The sequence below is a fragment of the Sapajus apella genome, unplaced genomic scaffold (assembly GCF_009761245.1).
Source record: "Sapajus apella isolate SASKATOON/1434 unplaced genomic scaffold, GSC_monkey_1.0 scaffold39, whole genome shotgun sequence".
Classification (NCBI taxonomy): Eukaryota; Metazoa; Chordata; class Mammalia; order Primates; family Cebidae; genus Sapajus; species Sapajus apella.
In genome coordinates this window covers 7,128,593-7,148,392 of record NW_022436979.1, presented here as the reverse complement: position 1 = coordinate 7,148,392, position 19,800 = coordinate 7,128,593, and the positions used below count along the sequence as shown (strand labels likewise).

The 19,800-nt window shown below is 38.4% G+C and overlaps 1 protein-coding gene across 4 annotated transcripts in view; it reads right to left on the bottom strand.

The window, feature by feature from the left end:
* Positions 1-19,800, bottom strand: part of GALNT7 (polypeptide N-acetylgalactosaminyltransferase 7) — a 156,086-nt gene that overhangs the window by 55,553 nt on the left and 80,733 nt on the right. For all 4 annotated transcript variants that reach the window (XM_032298663.1, XM_032298662.1, XM_032298665.1 and 1 more), the window contains exon 2: positions 14,595-15,055. In XM_032298663.1, the coding sequence (XP_032154554.1) occupies positions 14,595-15,055 (461 nt within the window). The remainder of the gene's footprint in view (positions 1-14,594; positions 15,056-19,800) is intronic.

Sequence of the window (19,800 nt, the reverse complement as noted above, 5' to 3'; positions counted from 1 at the left end):
TACCACTGATTTATTTTATGATGTGTTTATATTTATCTTAGCACTATCTCTAGACTTTAGAAAACATGGACAATTTTTGGGAACCCTGTTCAATGAATTCTTGGCATTCCAAAAGCAGTCACTACAAAATACTGGTATTATAATATAATACCCAACTAATAAATTGTTGAACTTTGAATACTTGAGTTTTGCTCTCATGAGTTCCTTTAATTTTAATTAATATGATGATGGTAAAGTAAATTACTCCTTCCGGTTTGGAGGCTGGCTGCCCTATACCATTTAAAACCATTTTAGTTCCAGGAATATCAAAGCTTGCAATTTGCTATTATTTTGTCCTTCAATCCTAAGTAATTAGTATACAGATAGGATTTAATACTATCCAGCCATCTATGCTTTTGCAGATGTGATTTCACATTTGCAATATAAAATCGTTTTTCTTCTGTATCAGTTAATTAAAATAGAGCTCAGTATGATTTTGAACAAGTAAGCATCTTAATTATCTAAATCAACACTAAGCACAGAATCTCTTAAATTACCAGTAGATCAAGTATAAGAGATTGAATTTTACTTTATAAAATAACATTGTATTTGTTAATGATCAAACTGAAGACAGATGATGATAAACTTTTTCTGAGGAAACTTATTATTCACCTACTTCATTCTAAAATCTATAGCAGTGGCTTTTTCAAAGTATGATCCACAGATTTGTGGGGTCCCCAAGGCCCTTTCTGAAGTTTGGTTAGGTCAAAATTATTTTGCTGATCATATAAAGATACTATGTTTTTCACTGTACAGATATTTACTCTGACAATACCAAAGCAAAGGTGGGTAAAACTGCTGGTGCCTTAGCATAAATCAAGGCAATGGTACCAAATGGTATCCATATTTATAATATTCTTCACTGCATACACTAAATATAAAAGACATGCCGCTTACACTGAATGACCTTGAAGCAGTAAGTCTTTCTTGATGAAGATTTATTAATTTTATTAAATTCCTTGAGTACATGTCTTTTAATATTCTCTGAGACGAAATGAGAAGTATGCATAAAAGACTTCTATTAGATATTGAACTATTACGGTTGTGTCAAGGAAAAGTGTCTGAGACTGACCTGTGTGCTGAATAAGTTTCTATGATTTTTTTTTTTAATAGAATGCCATTTTCACTTAAAAGAACCAAAGGACAAACTATGGTCACTGAGATTGGTTATCTGGCAGTTTTTTGAACATGAATGAAGGGAGCCTGTCACTTCAATGAAAACTGGCATCATTTGTTGCCAATGACAAAACTTGAGCTTTCAGGCAAAACTAAGAAATTTGGAAATATGACAGTCTCTCAGGAGTTAAGGTTTTTTCCAGTGAGACTGATGAGGTTAACAAATGTATTGTTCTTATCATTATATAATAAAATTGTCAGTATTTAAAAGATCTGCATTACTTAGGAAACCAGTATTTTCTAAATGACCAACTTCTGATGTTATAGCATTATACAATGGTAAAATATAATGTTAAAAGTGCAAGACAGAATAGAAATAGAGTACTAAAGGCCCATTTTTATGCTTTCGGATTCTACATTGCAACTACTTTTTAAGAAAACTACCACTTGTTGAGTTTTAGTACAGTTTCAAAAAGGAGTGTATCCACAATTACCTGAAAAAAAGCTATTAAAAGCCTCCCCCTTTTGCAATTACATATCTGAGTGAGGCCAGATTTTCTCCATATATTTCAAACAAAACCACCCAGGGGTACAGACTAAATGTAGAGGTAGGTGTTGGAATTCAGGTATCTTCTATAAGCCAGACATTATAGACGTTGGTAAAAATCTGAGACAATTACACTCATGATTTTTAATTTAAAAAATTTGTTTTTCATAAATTATGTAATATGTAATACATTTATTATTCTTAAATGAATTAGAAATTAACAATTTGTTTTAATTTCAATGTGGTAAATTTTGATAGTTAACCCACATAAATAAAAGCTTAATAATTTTTTTTTTTTTTTTCATTTTTATGAGACCTATTCTCACTCGGTTGCCCAGGCTGAAGTGCAGTGGCATGGTCTTGGCTCACTGCAACCTCCACCTCCCGGGTTCAAGCAATTCTGCTGCCTCAGCCTCCTGAGAAGCTGGGATTGCAGGCACGTGCCACCTGTAATCCCAGGCTAATTTTATTTATTTTTAGTAAAGATGGGGTTTCACCATGTTGGCCAGGCTGGTCTCAAACTCCTAGCCTCAAGTGATCCACCTGCCTCGGCCTCCCGAAGTGCTGGGATTATAGGTGTGAGGCGCTGTGCCACTGCAGCTGTCTATGTTTTAAGCACGTTAAAGGGTGGTTTGCAGGCTCTGACAAGCCAAGCTATTAAATAAGTATAGTGCAGGTCCTTGAAGAACATTGCCTCATTCAGCCTTATTTTGTTATAATGCTGATGAGAAAAAAAATTGATGCCACTGTCTGGTAGAGTTTGCACATCCTCCCCTTGTCTGCGTGGGTTTTCTCTGGATACCCTGGTTTCCTTCCACATTCCCGAGCTGAGCCCAGTAGGTGAAATGTTGTGTCTACATAGCCCAGGATGAGTATGGGTGTGCATGAGTGCATCTGCGATGGGACGGCATTCTGGCCAGGGAGGATGCCCATCTTGTGTTTTCAGCCACCGAAATGGACACTGGCCACCCCCCACCCTAAACTGGAATGAGTGGATTGCAAATTAAATGAATAAATACAAGTCACTGTAAAATAAAAACATATAAAGTAGACAATATACAGATGCAGGACAATAAATGATGTGGAACAAAAGCACTCAGCAAGCTCCCCACATTTGTTATTTCTTGTTTTTGAACTGCATGCTGGTGGAAGGTGCTCCTGACAATTTTCGCTTTGTAAACGTTTATTTGTTGATTAAACTCACCTCCACAATGACCACCATCACTTACAGGTTCATCAAAAATTGGATGAATCATCATCTTGTTTTTATTAACCTTTTTCAAATGTATGTATATTTCACATTTATTTCAATATTTAATATTAGAAGTATTTTGGTCCTTAGAAGTTTGGTGATATTTTTGTGCCTAGAAATATGCCATAGGAACTTGACTCTTGTTTATGTTGTAAGGCAGAATAATAAACATAAAAAGACATGCTCGTTTCTACTTGCCAACATAATATCCCAAAGCTCTGAATTCTGTGATGACATATAGTTTTGTAAAAAATACTTCAAGGGCAAAACAGAATAAAACACATGGCTCCACCACAACTCTTGTCTCCGTCACTACATTTCTTAAAAGATAAATGATCCCAGTCCTTTCCTTTTCCTATACATAAAATAATGTTTGACACAATTAATGATTACACTTCTATAATCTATCACCAGATAGACTCCTACACTGAAACGTAGACATAATTTTACACATACTAAATCTTCACCACCTACCTGTAAACTATAAACTAAAATACTGCCTTAAAACAGCCTGATAGGATATAGTCCTATAGTCCTCAGTAAGACTTCCAAATAAAACTAATTTTAATTATTTAAAAGCTTAATTTTTTCCTTTAGTCAACAATATCTATTTGCCTATGATAAAATTAAATTCAATGTATGTCCTCTCCCTGAACCTACTGAAGACACTGAGCAAAGACTCACAGTATTGTTACATGCTTTACCTTCATATAATTCATTCTGGCACGTGATGATATGTAACTACAATATTTATAAGTGAATTTCTTATAATAGTCCTGATAAGCATATTACAAAATTATCTTAAAAGTTTAATAAAATAAACATTACCAACATTTTTCTTAAAATTTCAAATAATTTTCCCCTACAAGTATTAGCAATTCTTCTAATTAAAAATACAAGAAATGGCCTGGGTGCAGTGGCTCATGCCTGTAATCCCAGCACTTTGAGAGGCTGAGGTGGAAGGATCACCTGAGGTCAAGAGTTTCAGATTAGCCTGGCCAACATGGCAAAACCTTGTCTCTGCTAAAAATACAAAAATTAGCTGGGTATGGTGGTGGCGGGCGTCTGGGATCCCAGCTACTTGAGAGGATGAGGCAGGAGAATCGCTTGGTCCCAGGAGGTAGGGGTTGCAGTGAGCTAAGATCATGCCACTGCATGATCCTAGGACAACAGGGGGAGATTCCCTCTTAAAAATAAATAAATAAACAAACAAACAAATAAATAAATAAATGGAAATAAGAAATAAGGGGGATAATTCAAGAGCAGGATGAGTTTAATAACTTAGAATAAAGTTTGGACAAATATACACCAAATTCTGAAATGCCCTCAGTGGCCACCAACTGGGGCCGAAAGATAGAATTAGAGAAATAGCAGGATTGGATCTTTTTTCTTTTATAGTGCTAAAAGGGTGGTTCCCGCCACTCCAATCCTGGTATTTGTTATTTAACAAAAAGAAAAAGGAAAGAAAGAAGGAGTTATAAATGCATCTATGAATGATTACTATACTAACACCAACAACATTCAGATCTGCCACGACGGAGACTGAGACCATTCCTGAAACCCTCGTCTAATCTAAAAACTATCTGCATCTTAACATAGGACAAAGTTTTCCTATGTGTCCCATTCTATCGGTCTGTTCCAATGCTTCCTCTTAATCTTATCAATCCATCTCTATATTTTCATTGTGACACTCCCTCCTCCCACACATTACCTCAATTGACCCTTTACAGCAGTGATATTAAATCAGGGGTGTTTTTGTCCTCCAGGGGGCATGTGGCTAGATCTGGAGAACTGGCTGTCACAACTAGGGATGTGGAAGCGGGTGTGTGTGTTCCTGGCATTCTAGTGGGCAGATGCCACAGATGCTGCTAAACATCCTACAATGTACAGGACAGCCCTTACAACAAAGAATTATCCAGTCCAAATGTCAGCAGTGCCAAGATTGTGAAACCCTGTCAGGAGGCAGGAAAAAAATTCTGCAATTCTGACACACTAAACCTTTGCCTTTTACCTTTTTCTAACTTTCTCTGTGAAAAAAAGTTAACGTCCTATAGCAAACTGGAAAACAACCTCTTGGCCATTAGCATCCTCAACAAGGCAATGGATATATATGCCAAAATTTGAGTCCCAGGATCTCCATCTTTGAGTTACGTGACCTGCAAATTTTCTACTTCTCTGAGGCCTCACTTTCATCATCCAAAAATATACTGAAATTGAAAACATATTATCTATCTCAGTATAGTTATAAGCATAGAAGATAGTGTATTTAGAAACCTAGCAGACTGCTAGACATACAGATGTAACAAAGGGACAGTGATGCTGCTGACCCTTACTGTCACTGACTGAGGCCCCTCTGTCTCCATCAGCTGCTGCAACAGAGAGATAAGGAAAGCGGCAGTCACAGCAAGACAGTTAATTACGCGGAAGTGGAAGACACAGCTTAGCCTCATTTGAAGCGATCGAGAAGTATCCCTGTAAACCATATAAACAAGTGTAAATAAGTACACTAGGGACGAACCCTGCCTTTCTGGGCCATTCTATGTCTCTTGGTGCACACTCTTAGTACACTGTTAATTTCAGCCCTTCCTCTCATCAGCCTCCACATCGGGCATATGACTCTGAAGCCAGAGACTAGTGCCACAATGACAGAAGGCATGAGGTCAAGAACCAGCCAAACTCTAGTCTAGGTTACATTATTGTCTGCTCAGAAGATAGACCGATTCTTCATCATATTTGCTTTAAATAAGAATACCCAAGGCTGCTTTCCTAAGTAGTTGTGTTTAAACAGACTTCAATGGAAGCTTTCAAGAGAGTTTCTCGGTCCTCCTTTAATGCCCTTTCCCCAGTTCCATCTCACTGGGAGAAGAAACCAGCCTTAAATACCTTCCTTGGATGGGGACCCACTCCAGCAGGCCTGCAGCTTACTGTATTTGGACTCTGGAGGGAGCTCCTGCCTCACAAAAGATAAAGTAGATCCTACTGAAGACCACAACACTTTCCTTTAAAGTGTTCATCTCCAGAGTCTTAAGAATGTGGAGTTCAGATTCTCAAATCTTTTTCTAGAGCCTTTTTCCTGATTTTTGGCTTGCTCTCTGGGCATTTCTGCTTCATATATATAGTCCTAGTAAACTCTGTTTTGCAAGATCATGTGAAAGAAAGAAAGAAGAGAAAGAGAAAAAGAGAGGGAGAGAGGGAGGCAGAGAGGGAGGAAGGCAGGAAGAAGGCAGGAAGGCAGGAGAGAGAAAAGAAAAGAAAAAGAAAAAGCAAGAGCAATGAGACTTAAGGAAAAAAAATAGGGATAGACCAGACCACTCAAGACTTAAGGAACTTTGAGACCAGAGCTCTAAGGAAAGCAAAAATCAATCGGCACAGTTAAAATTGGCACTTTTAAAATTTCATATCACAGTCCATCCCTTGCAAACCTAAAACCCATAGGTGTGTGTTTTCTTTTTGTAGGTCTTCAGAGACATTCATTTTCAATACAGAGCAATTTCACCAAAATTAAAAGTATGATTGAAGGACAGCTACTTCATCAATCAATTTCCTTCTCAGTTTCCTTGGATGCACGTGCAGCTTTCTTCAGACAGCTGAATAGAGCAGCAAGTACAGTGGGCCTTAAAACCACTAAACTCCCCTTTCTTTAAAGAAAAACACCTCTGCAGAAGATAATTTTTTCCCATTAAGATCTTTGTAAGGAAATCTGTGAACCACCAAGACTTCCACACTGAATTGATACCATTCCTCTATTTACCAAACACACAAGAGCCAATATGCATCAAAATAAATGCATATTGTAGTAAACAGTCTGTATCTAATGGTTCTGGAACAGTCTGGGTTAGATTACCAGAGGTGACCATGCTGACCCACTGAGAGTTAGGGGCGTGTGCTTGGCCATCTGCATTGCACTCTAGCATGTCTGGGTCTACTGGCACAGGCTGTCTTTCGGAAGGAACTGATAACCTTTTGGCAGAGAACAATGACTAAATACCTTGAACAGACTGTTAGCTCAAACATCAAGATGCTCTAGGAGGAAGGAGTATAAAAAACATCCCTTGATCTCTGTGTTAGTGTTTCCAATGGGCAAGAGACTTATTCTGAAGAGAAAAATAGAGTTGGGGTTTCCTGAAACCGTCTATCACTGGAGTGGGATGTTACGGGATATCTAGTGGTGCCACATAAATATTTTTCAAACTAGTCTTCAGGAAACTTACTCTAAATTCCTAGTTGGGGGTAGAGGGCTGTGAAAATACAATAAATGCAATGTGAGTTTATAACTTTTTATCAGGCATACTTTGTGATTTGTAACATTGGTGGCAGAGTTAGTAGGATGAAGGGAGAGAAAATGAAGATAAATCTTCTGTCAATAGAGCAACTTGGACAATAACCAGAGAGTGAGAAGGCCCTTTCATCAACCAAATGAGGTCTGGGCAGTAGAAGGACGTTTCCACCAAGGGAAAGGAGCCAGCTAGAACCTATCAAGGGAAAGACGGTGCTTCAGGGAGGGGGGATTCAAGATTGCTGCTACTCTGCTAATGGAGATTTAAAGAAACAAATTACCTCAATTTCCAGTTTCTGTAGCCTCACTGAAATAAATATGGTACCTCCCTAAACTGCTGTGGAAATGGGGGAGATGTAAGTTACCTCTTGTTTTTTTAAAAAATTTCAGTTTGCCTAAATACATCTGTTGTTAGCCAGAACCTAAAACAAAAATCAACTCTGCATAATTGAGAAACTTCCAACATGCAATGAATATATGTTTTTGTGTTCATATGTGTGTGAAGAAGTAGGCATCAACACACAAGGACTTATTTTAAAGTAAATCTGGAGAACCCCTGAATTCACAAAGTACTCTAGTTTCCAAGAGTAAAAATTTTCAGGCCAGTAAGCAACATGTCCATCTTGGGTCATCTGAAACCACTTTCAAATGTGTTTTCTGAACATTGGACCTAAAGTTGCCAAACTGTAGTCTAAAAAATGCAATATATTTTGGGCAATCTATGAATAAAAGGGATTATGTGTGAAAAATTGTCACCAATGTAGTTTGGATGGTCATATAGAACCACCACATATTCTAAAAACAGAAACTGGGGCAAAGTACAAATACCTATGCATATACATGAGTCACATATGTATGTGTATGTATGATTTCTATATATTCTAAATATTTGTCTTAATGTTTTGTGAGTAGCTTTAAGGTTTTAGCTCTAGCTGAAATCTACGGATCAAAATGTATAAAAACAAATTAAAAGGAAAGCTATCGCATTTCAACTAAATCAATGTTTTAAAAATATAAATTTTTAAAGTATAGCACTACATTCTAAATAGCTTGGCAAATATCAAAGAGAACCTTTTACATGGATAGAGAATAAGAAAACCTTACAAATACAATTCATCTTAGATAAAATTACAGCATAAGAATCAATATTTATTTTGGACTCAGGTAAGAGGAGAATTATCGGGTATATAAGGCATGAGTGTAAATGTAAAATGTCTTTTTTAAAAAAATCTCTATTTCCCATTGAAAAGCTTAAGAAAGATATTAACAATTAATCTATTAACATGTGCATAGCTCTTAGAATTTTCAAAGCACTTTTACATCTATCATCTCACTTTGTAATTGCAACTAAGATAGCTTTCTACAAAACAGAAATGCAAAAGGTGTGTAGGTGGGAGAAAAGGTTAAATATTAGAAGCAGATGAATTCACACAATGAGTCAAAATATTTAATTCATTTGTTTGAATCAAAATACCTCTGATTGTCTGCCTTGTTGGGCAGAAAAAAGGGATAAGAATAATTTCCAAGTGTTTGCATCAGCAGTTCACAGTAAAAGGAAATAAAATCCCAAACTTTATCAGAAGAAAATCTACCCTATCCACAAATAGAATTTTCTACTTCTTCCCATAAACAGGCTCCTCTTCCTGACTGGCTCTGTATGAGTTCATCGAAACCAGGGAAGAGACTAGTTTAGGTAAATGAGCTTTGGGCAGGGTAGCTTGTTTTATCCTAACCACCCTCTTTCTGTTAATGGCACACTCCTCTTTGTGTTACCGAGCTTCAAAGCCTTGAATTTATCTTTGATTTCCCCTTCCACTCCATCACCTGCCAAGGCCTACTGCTTCTAACTCTTTTGTTCTCTTACATTGAATCCCCTTTTTCTAATTCTATATAACCTCCACTGGAGTTCCCACTTGAATGTCAGTAACCCTCTAACGAATTTCTACCCCCTAATCTACTCTAACACCTCTGCTAGTTAAAAATACCCAAAGTTCTCTTTATAAACCTTCAGTGGGTATTCCCAAATACCAGATTCAGTGTAGACTCTGTGAATGGCATGTAATCTTCCAATGCCCTACTATCTTCCCAGCTGTATTTCTCTAACATACTTCCAGATCCAAGTAAACTGCACTACTTGTTCATGTCTTCTATCTTTGTGCCCTCTTCCTAAGGATACTCTACTTATCCTTCAGGGTCTTCCCCAGTGTCTCCTCAACCATCCTTTTATTTGTTTTTCTTTTCTTTTCTTTTTTTTTTTTTTTGAGATGGGCTCTCACTCTATCACTAGGCTGGAGTACAGTGGCATGATCTTGGCTCACAACAACCTCTGCCTCCTAGACTCAAGGGATCCTCTCACTTCAGCCTCCCAAGTAGATGGGACCACAGGCATGCACCACCATGCCCAGCTGATTTTTCTATATTTTTGGTACAGAAAAAATGAGTTTTACCATGTTGCCCAGGTTGGTCTCCAACTCCTAGACTCATGCAATCAGGCCACCTCAGCCTCCCAAAGTGCTGGAATTACAGGCATGAGCCGCCATGCCTGGCAAAGTATCCTTTTCTGACTCCCCTGTAACTTGACCTCTCATTCCTCTAAACCACATTACTGAAAGCTCACACCTTTTGATGGTTCTTATATTCTGCCTTATATGATGGCATTCTTTCCTTTCTCCCTAGTGGTAGATGGTGAGCCTCTTGAAGGCAGGGACAGTGCATTACATATTAGACATACTCAATATCTGTTGAACTGTGAAGAAAATCATATTTGTACTTTATAGAAAAAAAGTGTGAAGGCAGGTGAAGTCATTCTTGGCTCAAGTCTTCAAAAAAGAAGTAGGCCTCCAGTTCACTCAAAATACTGTTACTCACCCTTTTAACAAGCAATCAACAGCCAATAAACTAGTCAGTGAATGTAATTCAAAGCTATCATATACAGAAGTGTGAGTCATGCCAGCAGCTGGGCAGTTCTCTCCTGCTTCTAGGGAAGAGAGTATTCATCTACAAAGACTACAAAACAGTCGCAAGAATCGACAAGCTAACCGCGGTGTCAGATGTCACAGCTGGACAAAAGGCCCAAGGTTGGTCTCTAAGCTTTGCAGGTGCCTCATTTCTATGACAGACAGAGGCGGGAGAACAAGTCTGTTAGGGCCTGTGTTCTGAAGCAGCAAAAAGCCAGCCACACCAAGCCAGCTTTTGAGGGGCTCCAAGCACATTCCCCATGAGGGCTGAGGATGAGGAAGGGTGCATTCTCATGTGTACAATATGGATGTACAGTATGTTTTCAATATGTTGCCAGTAAAAGTAGAAAAGTGCTAATATGCATATTAGGTAATATACAACACTTAGGGGACTTTTATTCATGGTTGGTTTTTATTTTAGTAAAAAATTCCGAAGATTGTTCACATTCTAAATTATAAATAATTTTGCTTAGAAAATTATTTGTTATACTCTACATTGAATTGTAAGTGTTCAAAAAAGGAATGAAGTCTATCTCATTTTTTCTGAAATGTGAGCAAGAATCCAGTTTAAAAAATAATTTGGATTCAGTTAAAAAAAGTTTCTGGGATTTATTATATTTGAGCATTTTGAAATATTAAAAAATGACTTTTATCACTAGTATAGCGTTTCAAAGAGAGGCTTAGGAATATTTACTAAAATAGATTTGGGCCTTTGAATTTTATTGGAGACACAATATTTACGGAAATAATACACAAAAACATGCAAAGTCCTACTTTTAGGCACTGCTCCAGTTGTGCCAGAGGAAAGAACATGGGACATAAGTGGCTATGCAAAGCATGGAAGAAGGAAAGAAAAGAGACAGGATGGAAACTGCGGAGTGCAAGGAGGACTCAGAGCTGTGCGGTTCCCATGGAAATCAGTGTGGCTGAAATTTTCAATGGAGATGAAGGCTTTGGCATCCTGGAAGGTACTAGCAGAAGTAAGAGGATGTAGATAAGGCAATGTGTGATATTTATGTTTTCCAAAAATCAACAGAGCCTATCAAAGTTAAACAGCAAATGAAAACATTCAAATGTTGACAACAAGGTAATGAAGAAAATACCATAGCAGTAAAAACAGCTAATACTACTTAGGATTCTAACAAACAGGCTAATAAAAGACTTTTTGTAGTCAATTATGTCATTCAATTCTAATCCCAATCCTGAGAGATTGGTATTGTTAGATCTGTTTGAAGGTTTGGGCAAATGAGGGTTAGAGAGAATAAATAACTGGTCAAAGATCTTACATCTTTGCATCAAGGTTTGAACCCTGGCTGATTTCATTCATACATTCATTATCGACAGACATTTACCAACTGGGTACTACTGAGTTCCTACTTGTCAGTTACTAGGTATACAAATGGGCATAGTTTTTGCTCTTAGGAACCTAACACCTAACGAGAAAGACAGCCAATAAACAACTTAATAAACCAATATCTAATTATAAAATTTGATACATACTATGAACAAAATGGTTAGAGAGAAGTAACAGAGAATCAAGTGGGGCCTTAGCAAATTAGATAGCATGGTTAGAGAAGGGCAAGTGAGGCCTAAAGGATGGGAAGGAGCCAGCCAGTCATGGGATGAAGGGAACAAGCACTTGTGGAGGAGGGAAGAGCATATGCAGAGGACTTGAGGCAGGCCAGCACAGCTGGACTAGGTGGGCAAGAAGTACAGTAGGTCTGCAAGGTAGGTAAGGGCCACAGCATGGGGGCTCCTGCACGTTAGGAGTTTGGGTTTTAAGAGCAATGGGAAGGCACAGAACGGTTTTAAGATTTGGGTTTCTAAAAGACCACATTGATTTATCTGTCTGAATAATAGGCAGTAAGAGGCAGAGCAGAAATGGTAAGTCCAGTAAGGAGACTTCTGCAGGATTCCAGGAGACAATGGTTGCATGGCCTCAGTTGGAGGCAGAGGAAAGGAAAGAAGGAGACCTCAGAAGTGATCTGGGCTACACTTTGGTGATAGAACCAAGAGGCCTTGCTGATGGACTGGATGTGAGGGGTGAAGGGGAGGGAAGCACAGAGGATGTCTCTAAATCCTGTGCACTGCTTTAAGCCTTGTACATCATTTAATTTCCTTAACCTATTTCTTGTATTAAAAAGTTAGCTATATTTATATTGGTGTTTTAAGTGACATATTTTTAAATAAACAGCTCATGTGCTAAAATCTGTTTCCACACTGCTAAGCTCACCCTCTGATTGTAATATCTGCACTGAGGTACACTACCCAGAGAGAGATGTGCCTCAGGTGTGTGGTAATGGAAACGAAGGGGCTTTCACACCAAATCACCTAGGGGTGACTCACAGTTTTGCCATTCTTCTGGGTAAATGCAAAGAAGTCACAACTCTGAGCCTCAGATGACTTGACTTTATACATATGGCTAAGAACTCTCTCACAGTTTGGTTATGAGAATAGGGTAACTTATACTAAGTCCTGGCCTGCAGCAGAAAGTCACTAAATGTTAGACTCCCTTCCCTTCTCCCCCATTACAGTGATGCGAATGCCACCAGTCATTTTTCAAAGCACCTCTGTAACAGAGATGAGAGATCTGAGTGCTACATTGAAGATAACTGAGACACACTTTAGATGAGGGACTGCAGATCCTGTTAGGGGTCCTAAAGGGTCCTCACATGGCTGCTCTAACTCTTTAGCAACCATCCTCATCTCCTAAGATTACCAGATAAAACACAGGACACCCAGTTAAAATTGGGTTTCAGGTAGCTGGGTGTGGTAGCTCACGCCTGTAATCCCAGCACTTTGGGAGTCCAAGGCGGGCAGATCACGACGTCAGGAGTTCCAGACCAGCCTAACCATCAGGGTGAAACCCTGTCTCTACTAAAAATACAAAAATTAGTCAGGGGTGATGGCATGTGCCTGTAATCCCAGCTACTCAGGAGGCTGAGGCAGGAGAACTACTTGAACCTGGGAGGTGGAGGTTGCAGTGAGCAAAAATCATGCCACTGCACTGCAGCCTGGGCAACAGACTGAGACTCTGTCTCAAAAAAAAAAAAAAAATTGGATTTCAGGGAAATCCAATTTCAAAAATTTTAAAGTATATCCCATACAATATTTGGAACATACACAAAATTTTTTCACCATTTATCTGAAATTCAAATTTAATTGGGCATCTTGTATTTTTATTTGCTAAATCTGGCAATGCTATCTATGACTAGGCAAGTCTCTACTGGGAATAAATTACTCCAAGACTCTTCCTTTACAGCCCTGTAAGATGCTCTGACTCTTCTCTGTCTAAGAGGTTGTATCTCTTACCACCACAGTGCTGTACTTCCACTCCTACTCTTCATAGCTCACTCATCTCTTCTCACTTTTACTAGTAAATGTACAGGAATTCTCAAAATCTACTGAATGGCATTATATTGGACACAGGACTTTACTTAGTGGTCATAAACAATGCTGGTGAATAGGTGTAGGTGTATGTGTATGTGTATGTGTGTGTGAGAGAGTGTGTGTGTGTGTGTGTGTGTATACACGCACACGTGTAGGTAAATAGGTATGGGGGTGTGAGCACCTGCTGTATTAACCTTTTAAAAATGAAGATTATGCTAACAATACATTATCAGGAATACATGTTGAATGTTTTCTAGTAGCAGTAAATTAAATTTGCAACTACATTAATGAAAGCTATGGAGATCCTTCAATGGTAGAACCAGTTATTGAATAAACTGAAAGAGAAAAGCTTTGAGTTCATTCAATAATCACCATCCATCAAAAGTTAACAGCTGAAAATCTTTCATTTTGAAATCATACTATGTGAAAAGAATTGGAAATTCTAGGCCACAGTTTTATCTATCTGAGTATTCCTTTTGCATATAGTCAAGTGTTTCAATGCCCAGTTTCAGTAGTGAGGAAAAAAATTAAAGGAAACATAAATCTAGTTAATTATATGAGACACCCAGAGCACTGTTACTGTTTGCTATTGTTCCACAACAAGATAAGGCACTTGCTCCAGAATGAAAATCAACACATCAAGGAAGTTTTGCTATTAAAAAACTGTCAGTTGAACTAAACAATGTATTTAATAGTGTAATTGACTTACATCTTGGTGCAAACTCATTTTCTCACTGTGGACTGGTAACAAAAAATTCATAGACCAGTCCCACTCTGGAGACCATATTTTGAATAGCACTGATGTAAAGGACCCCAGAATTTTATAAGGTCTGCCTTCAATACGATGGCAAAAATGGAGGGGTCGCCTCCTTCTGGCCATTTTGCTGTTCAAAGATCCTCTTATTTCCTTGAAATAAAGGCATCAATAATTTCTCCATTCTAACAATCTAACTAAGCCTAAAAACCTATCAAAACAATAGTTGCCCCAATTTTAGAAAGAAGAGGATATGTGCTTACTCTTCTTGGCGTAAGTCATTGACGCTGCGGTCCAGTGAGATCATGTCACTTGCCACCATGTTAAATCCAAACTCTTTAATGCTGGCTTGAACTGCATGTTTGAATTCTGGTCCCAAAACCAATGGCTTGGCTTTCTCTCCAGGGCCACCAACCACTCCAGGAGGCTCAGGTTCTTTGGGTTCAAAGTTACCAAGGATCCCTGGGCGAAGCACAGGATCACGGTAGGTGAATGTCTGAGGCTTAAATGTGAGATACTGCCTCTGCATGATATCTTTCTGGGAATCTCCTCCAGCATGGTGCTCTTGTTCATTTTTGGCCTTGTTTTTTCTTCTAATAGACTCTAAGTCCACTTCTACTCCTTCAACATGAGGCCATGGTACCACAGGTTTGAATCTGTCCTCCCCAAGAGCTAGTCCATTGCCTCCTCGGTTGGACATGGGGTCATTGACATCTCTGTCTTCCTATACAAAAGGGAGGGGACATACAATGAGAACATGAAGGCAAACCACCACAGTAGAGTTCATGAGACCAATTTTCAGGTTTAAAAAACGGTGAGGCAACAATAAAACAGTTCAGGTGTGGAATACAAGCGTGCCATTTTCAGGGCTTCCCATCAGAAGATATCTTTCAGGGTACAGAGGAAATAACAAGAAATAGGCTACCTCCTCACCTTACTGTTGCAAAATTAATGAAGGGATGCATTTTTACTTCTGCCTTTGCAAACCTACCTATCAAAGACCTCTTCATAAAGCATATTTTTAAGGGTTAGAGCAAAGAAGTTCTAGAATCTTTGATTAAAACAGATGCTTAATAGGTCATGTTTGTACAGTATGTGGTTTTCCCAGTTGTCCCATGTGTGATAAATATAACCTTTTGTCAGTAGCACAACCATATGGTGGCAGTGGTATTAGATGTATGTCACTGTCAGCAGGCTGGCTCAGTGCCCCAAATGGCAGAGGAACAAGACGGGGATATGCAGAGTCCAAATTTGGTATTTTTCACTCACTGAGAGTTTATCTGAATTCAGAAGTATATAAAAAGCTAATATCTGTAACTTAGTCAGCTTGGGCTTTTAAACCACTTCCCTATACCTAGTCTGCCCCATTTTAGAAGCAGCATGCATCAAAACATTCTCTGTACAAGGATATTCATTCCTAGTAAAGGGTGCCTCTCTTTCCTGTTTGGATTGTCTTCATCACCTATGCACATCTTCCCCAAAGGTATCCTCAGTACTTTTGCTTCTGAGGTTATTTTACGTTAGGTTTTTTTCCTAAGCCAGTACCATTCTCTCATTGGCATCACCTTGATGGCTTTGAAAAATGCCAATGTCTGTGTCTTATCCTCAGACATTGTGATTTAATTGGTCTAAGTATTTGGATTTTTAAAAGCACCCCTGTGACTTTAATATACATCTAAGCCTGAGAATCACTGGCTTAATGGGAGGGCTACTTGTTGTAATTAGACAAGAAGATTACAGAGGACACAGCTGGGGAAGAGGCAAGGTGCACACAGAACAACTGCAAAACAGGCTGATGGGCCTGCGACTTCCTTCTACACTAAGACTGTGCAATTCCCCAATAGATTAGCTGTAGCATTAGCAGCACCCGACCAAAATCTTTCTATAGGGTTAGTGCTAACTTGAAAAGTAAAGTTTAACAGTTTGTCTTAAAAAATATAAAAGTAAGGCTCTAAGTATGATGTGGATGTGTAGGCTGCTCTCTATTAGTATTTGATTTAGAGGCAAAAATCTTTATAGAAAGTCAGTTATTTCAGATGTGAAGTTAGTAGGTAAGGGCTGGCTAAGAATTGACTTTCAAGAGTTCAAAAATAATTTTTTTTAAATTTTCCATTTGTTTAGGTAATATAGACATATGATACAAAATTCAAAATATTCAAAAGGGCATGTAGTGAAAAGAAAGCTTTCCTGCTTTTCCTTCTGCAGAGGCAATTACAGCTATCAACTTTTTGTGAATTTTTCTAGAGATGTGATATGCAGGTATAAACGTACATGTGTATACACAACAAGATAATTTTTTTAAAAGACGGGGTATAGATTTTAACTAACTCATTAAAAAAGGAACCTGTAAGATGTTACAACTGGTTCAAAGATAAATCAAAAGGACAAACATAAACATCAAGAACATGGCAAAGAATTTACACATAGATGCAAATCTGGTTAAATTGGTCACTCTGCATAGGGCAATAATCAATCGCATTCCACAAGAACAATGTCCATTTCAATGGACAAGAGTCCTTTGTATCACTCTCAGTTTTCTGTAATTTACAGGACTGTAAAATAGGAAAGGGTGAGATAAGCTGGAAAGTTGAGTTAGACAGTCATCTTTTGGGACCATTTTAAAGTTTTTCACAAGTTCCCCCAGAAATAAAAAAGGCAACATAGCCTGATTGTATAAATGTGATGCCTTTCCTCAGGCATGTGTGGTTCAGGGTTGAGAAAGCCTCTGGATCAGCCTTCTGATTGCCACACCTCAGGGACTTAGCTTGAGCCTAACCTATGAGCCCTAGTAGAAGGCTATTTTGCTGGAACTCATATTCAGGAATGACTGAAGACTGTCTTGGGAATTAACTAGTTCTAAGAAATGTGTAAGGCAAGCATGACTGTAACAGAGAAGGGGTGATTCTGATGATGGAAAACGTGTTTGTTTCTCCAATTTATCTCCTGGCTCTTTCCAAAATTATACTTACTTATGTTAGTATTGTAAGTAAATTAATATAGAGATATCATTATAAAATGTGTAACAAACTGGTCCCAAGTTGTTGATGCTGAAACAAGTAAAATACAAAAAGGAGAGAGATATTGTCCTCCACTTCAATTTTTCATATCATAGCCTCAAGTGAATTGGTAAACAGGGACGTAAGAAAATTTTATTAAATACAGAAGAGTCGTTTGAACAGCTCATACAACACCAGCATCCATAACCATAGCATCTACTAAATTATCTAATGTTCCATAGAGAGGAAACTGTCTATTAGCAGAATATAGAATATGACAGTACAGGAAATCAAATTGTGAAATACACACTATAGTTTAGGTTGCCCTATGCTAATACCAAAATTGCCAATTTAAATATTTTTCAAATTCACCCGTTTCAACAAGAGAAATTTTAATGGATGTTAAAATTTCATGGATCAGGCCGGGCGCGGTGGCTCACGCCTGTAATCCCAGCACTTTGGGAGGCCGAGGCGGGTGGATCATGAGGTCAAGAGATCGAGACCATCCTGGTCAACACGGTGAAACCCCGTCTCTACTAAAAATACAAAAAATTAGCTGGGCATGGTGGTGCATGCCTGTAATCCCAGCTACTCAGGAGGCTGAGGTAGGAGAATTGCCTGAACCCAGGAGGCGGAGGTTGCGGTGAGCCAAGATCGCGCCATTGCACTCCAGACTGGGTAACAAGAGCAAAACTCCGTCTCAAAAAAAAAAAAAAAAAAAAAAAAATTTCATGGATCAAAAATCCATGTTTGTTTTCCACTAAAAGTTGTTTTGGTCTTTTTTCTTTCTTTTTTTTTTTTTTTGACTTAATGGTTCTTTGTCTAATCTTATACTGTTGGTGTTCTTTAGGATTCTGTTATTAGTCTATTTGTCATTCCATCCTCATTCTGGGTTATTTCATTCTCTTCCAAGCTCACTGATCAGTTTTACAGTGAGTATTGCAGCATCCATTTTGCCAGCCCATATCACCTTTCTGATCTCTAAACCTCACAAGCAACTGCTTCCTGAACATTGCTATTCATATCTCTCTAACTTTAACATGGCAAAAATTGAACTTGTCATTCACCTCACATCACAAGCCTGTTTCACTTACTGTCTTCCTTACTTCAGGGACTGGAACCACCATTCACTCAACCGATGAAATCCAAAACCTGCAATTCATCCTCAACTTCTTATTCTCTTTTATCTACTCTTCTGACATCCAATTAATTATAAATTTCTGTCAATTCTATCACCTGTGTAGAGCCTCAATCTGGCCACTTCTTTCTATCATCCTCACTGCCACTGCCTTAATTTAGGCACCCTCACCTCCAAACAAGATTACAATAGGAATAACAGTGATGATGGTAAACACTGTGCCCTAAGAGCTTCACATATATTAACTTATTCAATCCCATAAGTTAGGTACTATGATTGCCATGTCTATTTTACAGACAGGATGCCTGACAGGGAGGTTACCCGAGATTAGTATCAGTATGTAGTAGAGTCAACATTTCAATCCAAATTATCTGGCTCAAGAGTCCATACTCTTAATCATTATGACCTAGTGCTTCTCACCCTGATACATGCACTTCCTACACAGCAGCCATAGGGACTTTTCTAAATTTCATGTATCAACATGTTTCTTTCCCTACTTACAATATTCCAGCAGTAGCCCACTGCCCTCTGGAGAATATACACTCCTCAAGAGGGATAGCAAGGCTTTTCCGGCTCTAGACTGCATTTATGAAATGTCTCCATCACTATCCATGAGACGGGAGTCAGCTTTTTCTTCACAGAGTTAAGTAGTAAACATGTTTGGCTTTGCAGACCACAGGGTCTCTGTGGTAATTATTCAAGTCTGCCTCTGCAGTGCAAGAGCAGCCATAGACAATATGTAAAGGAATGGGTATGGCTGTGTTCCACAAACCTGAATTTACAAAGACAAGTGTTGAGCTGGATTTGGCCCCCCAATCCCTGCACTAGACTGTAAGTTCTGTGAAAATGTGGAGGTTTTGTCCATCGTACGCATCACTGCATGCCCAACACTTATACTGGCACATAATTCCTCAATCAGTACTCACAAAATAAATGAATGAATGCTAAAATTTCTGCTTTGGTGGCAAGACAGAGCCTGAGAAGAAAAGGGAAGATAAAAAATGGAAAGTATAAAATGCGAGAGCCAGGCTTAGATCAGAAAGATCCTTACAGGCAATACCTTATGAATTCACCAAGAACATAGCTCTATATTCCCTACACGGCACTGTACTTTTCATAATGCTATATAATAGCACCAGAAAAGTTGAATTTGCTTACTTCTCAAAGGCTGCATGTCATTAAATCTGAAGGCAAAACCAAATACAAGAATTATCTGTCTAACCCCAAGTCAACTAAGAATATATTCACATCAAATCTTAATATTATATGATTCAAACAATGGTTATAAAGTGGTGTAATAGTTACCTTCCCTGAGGAGAAAAACTACATACTCCT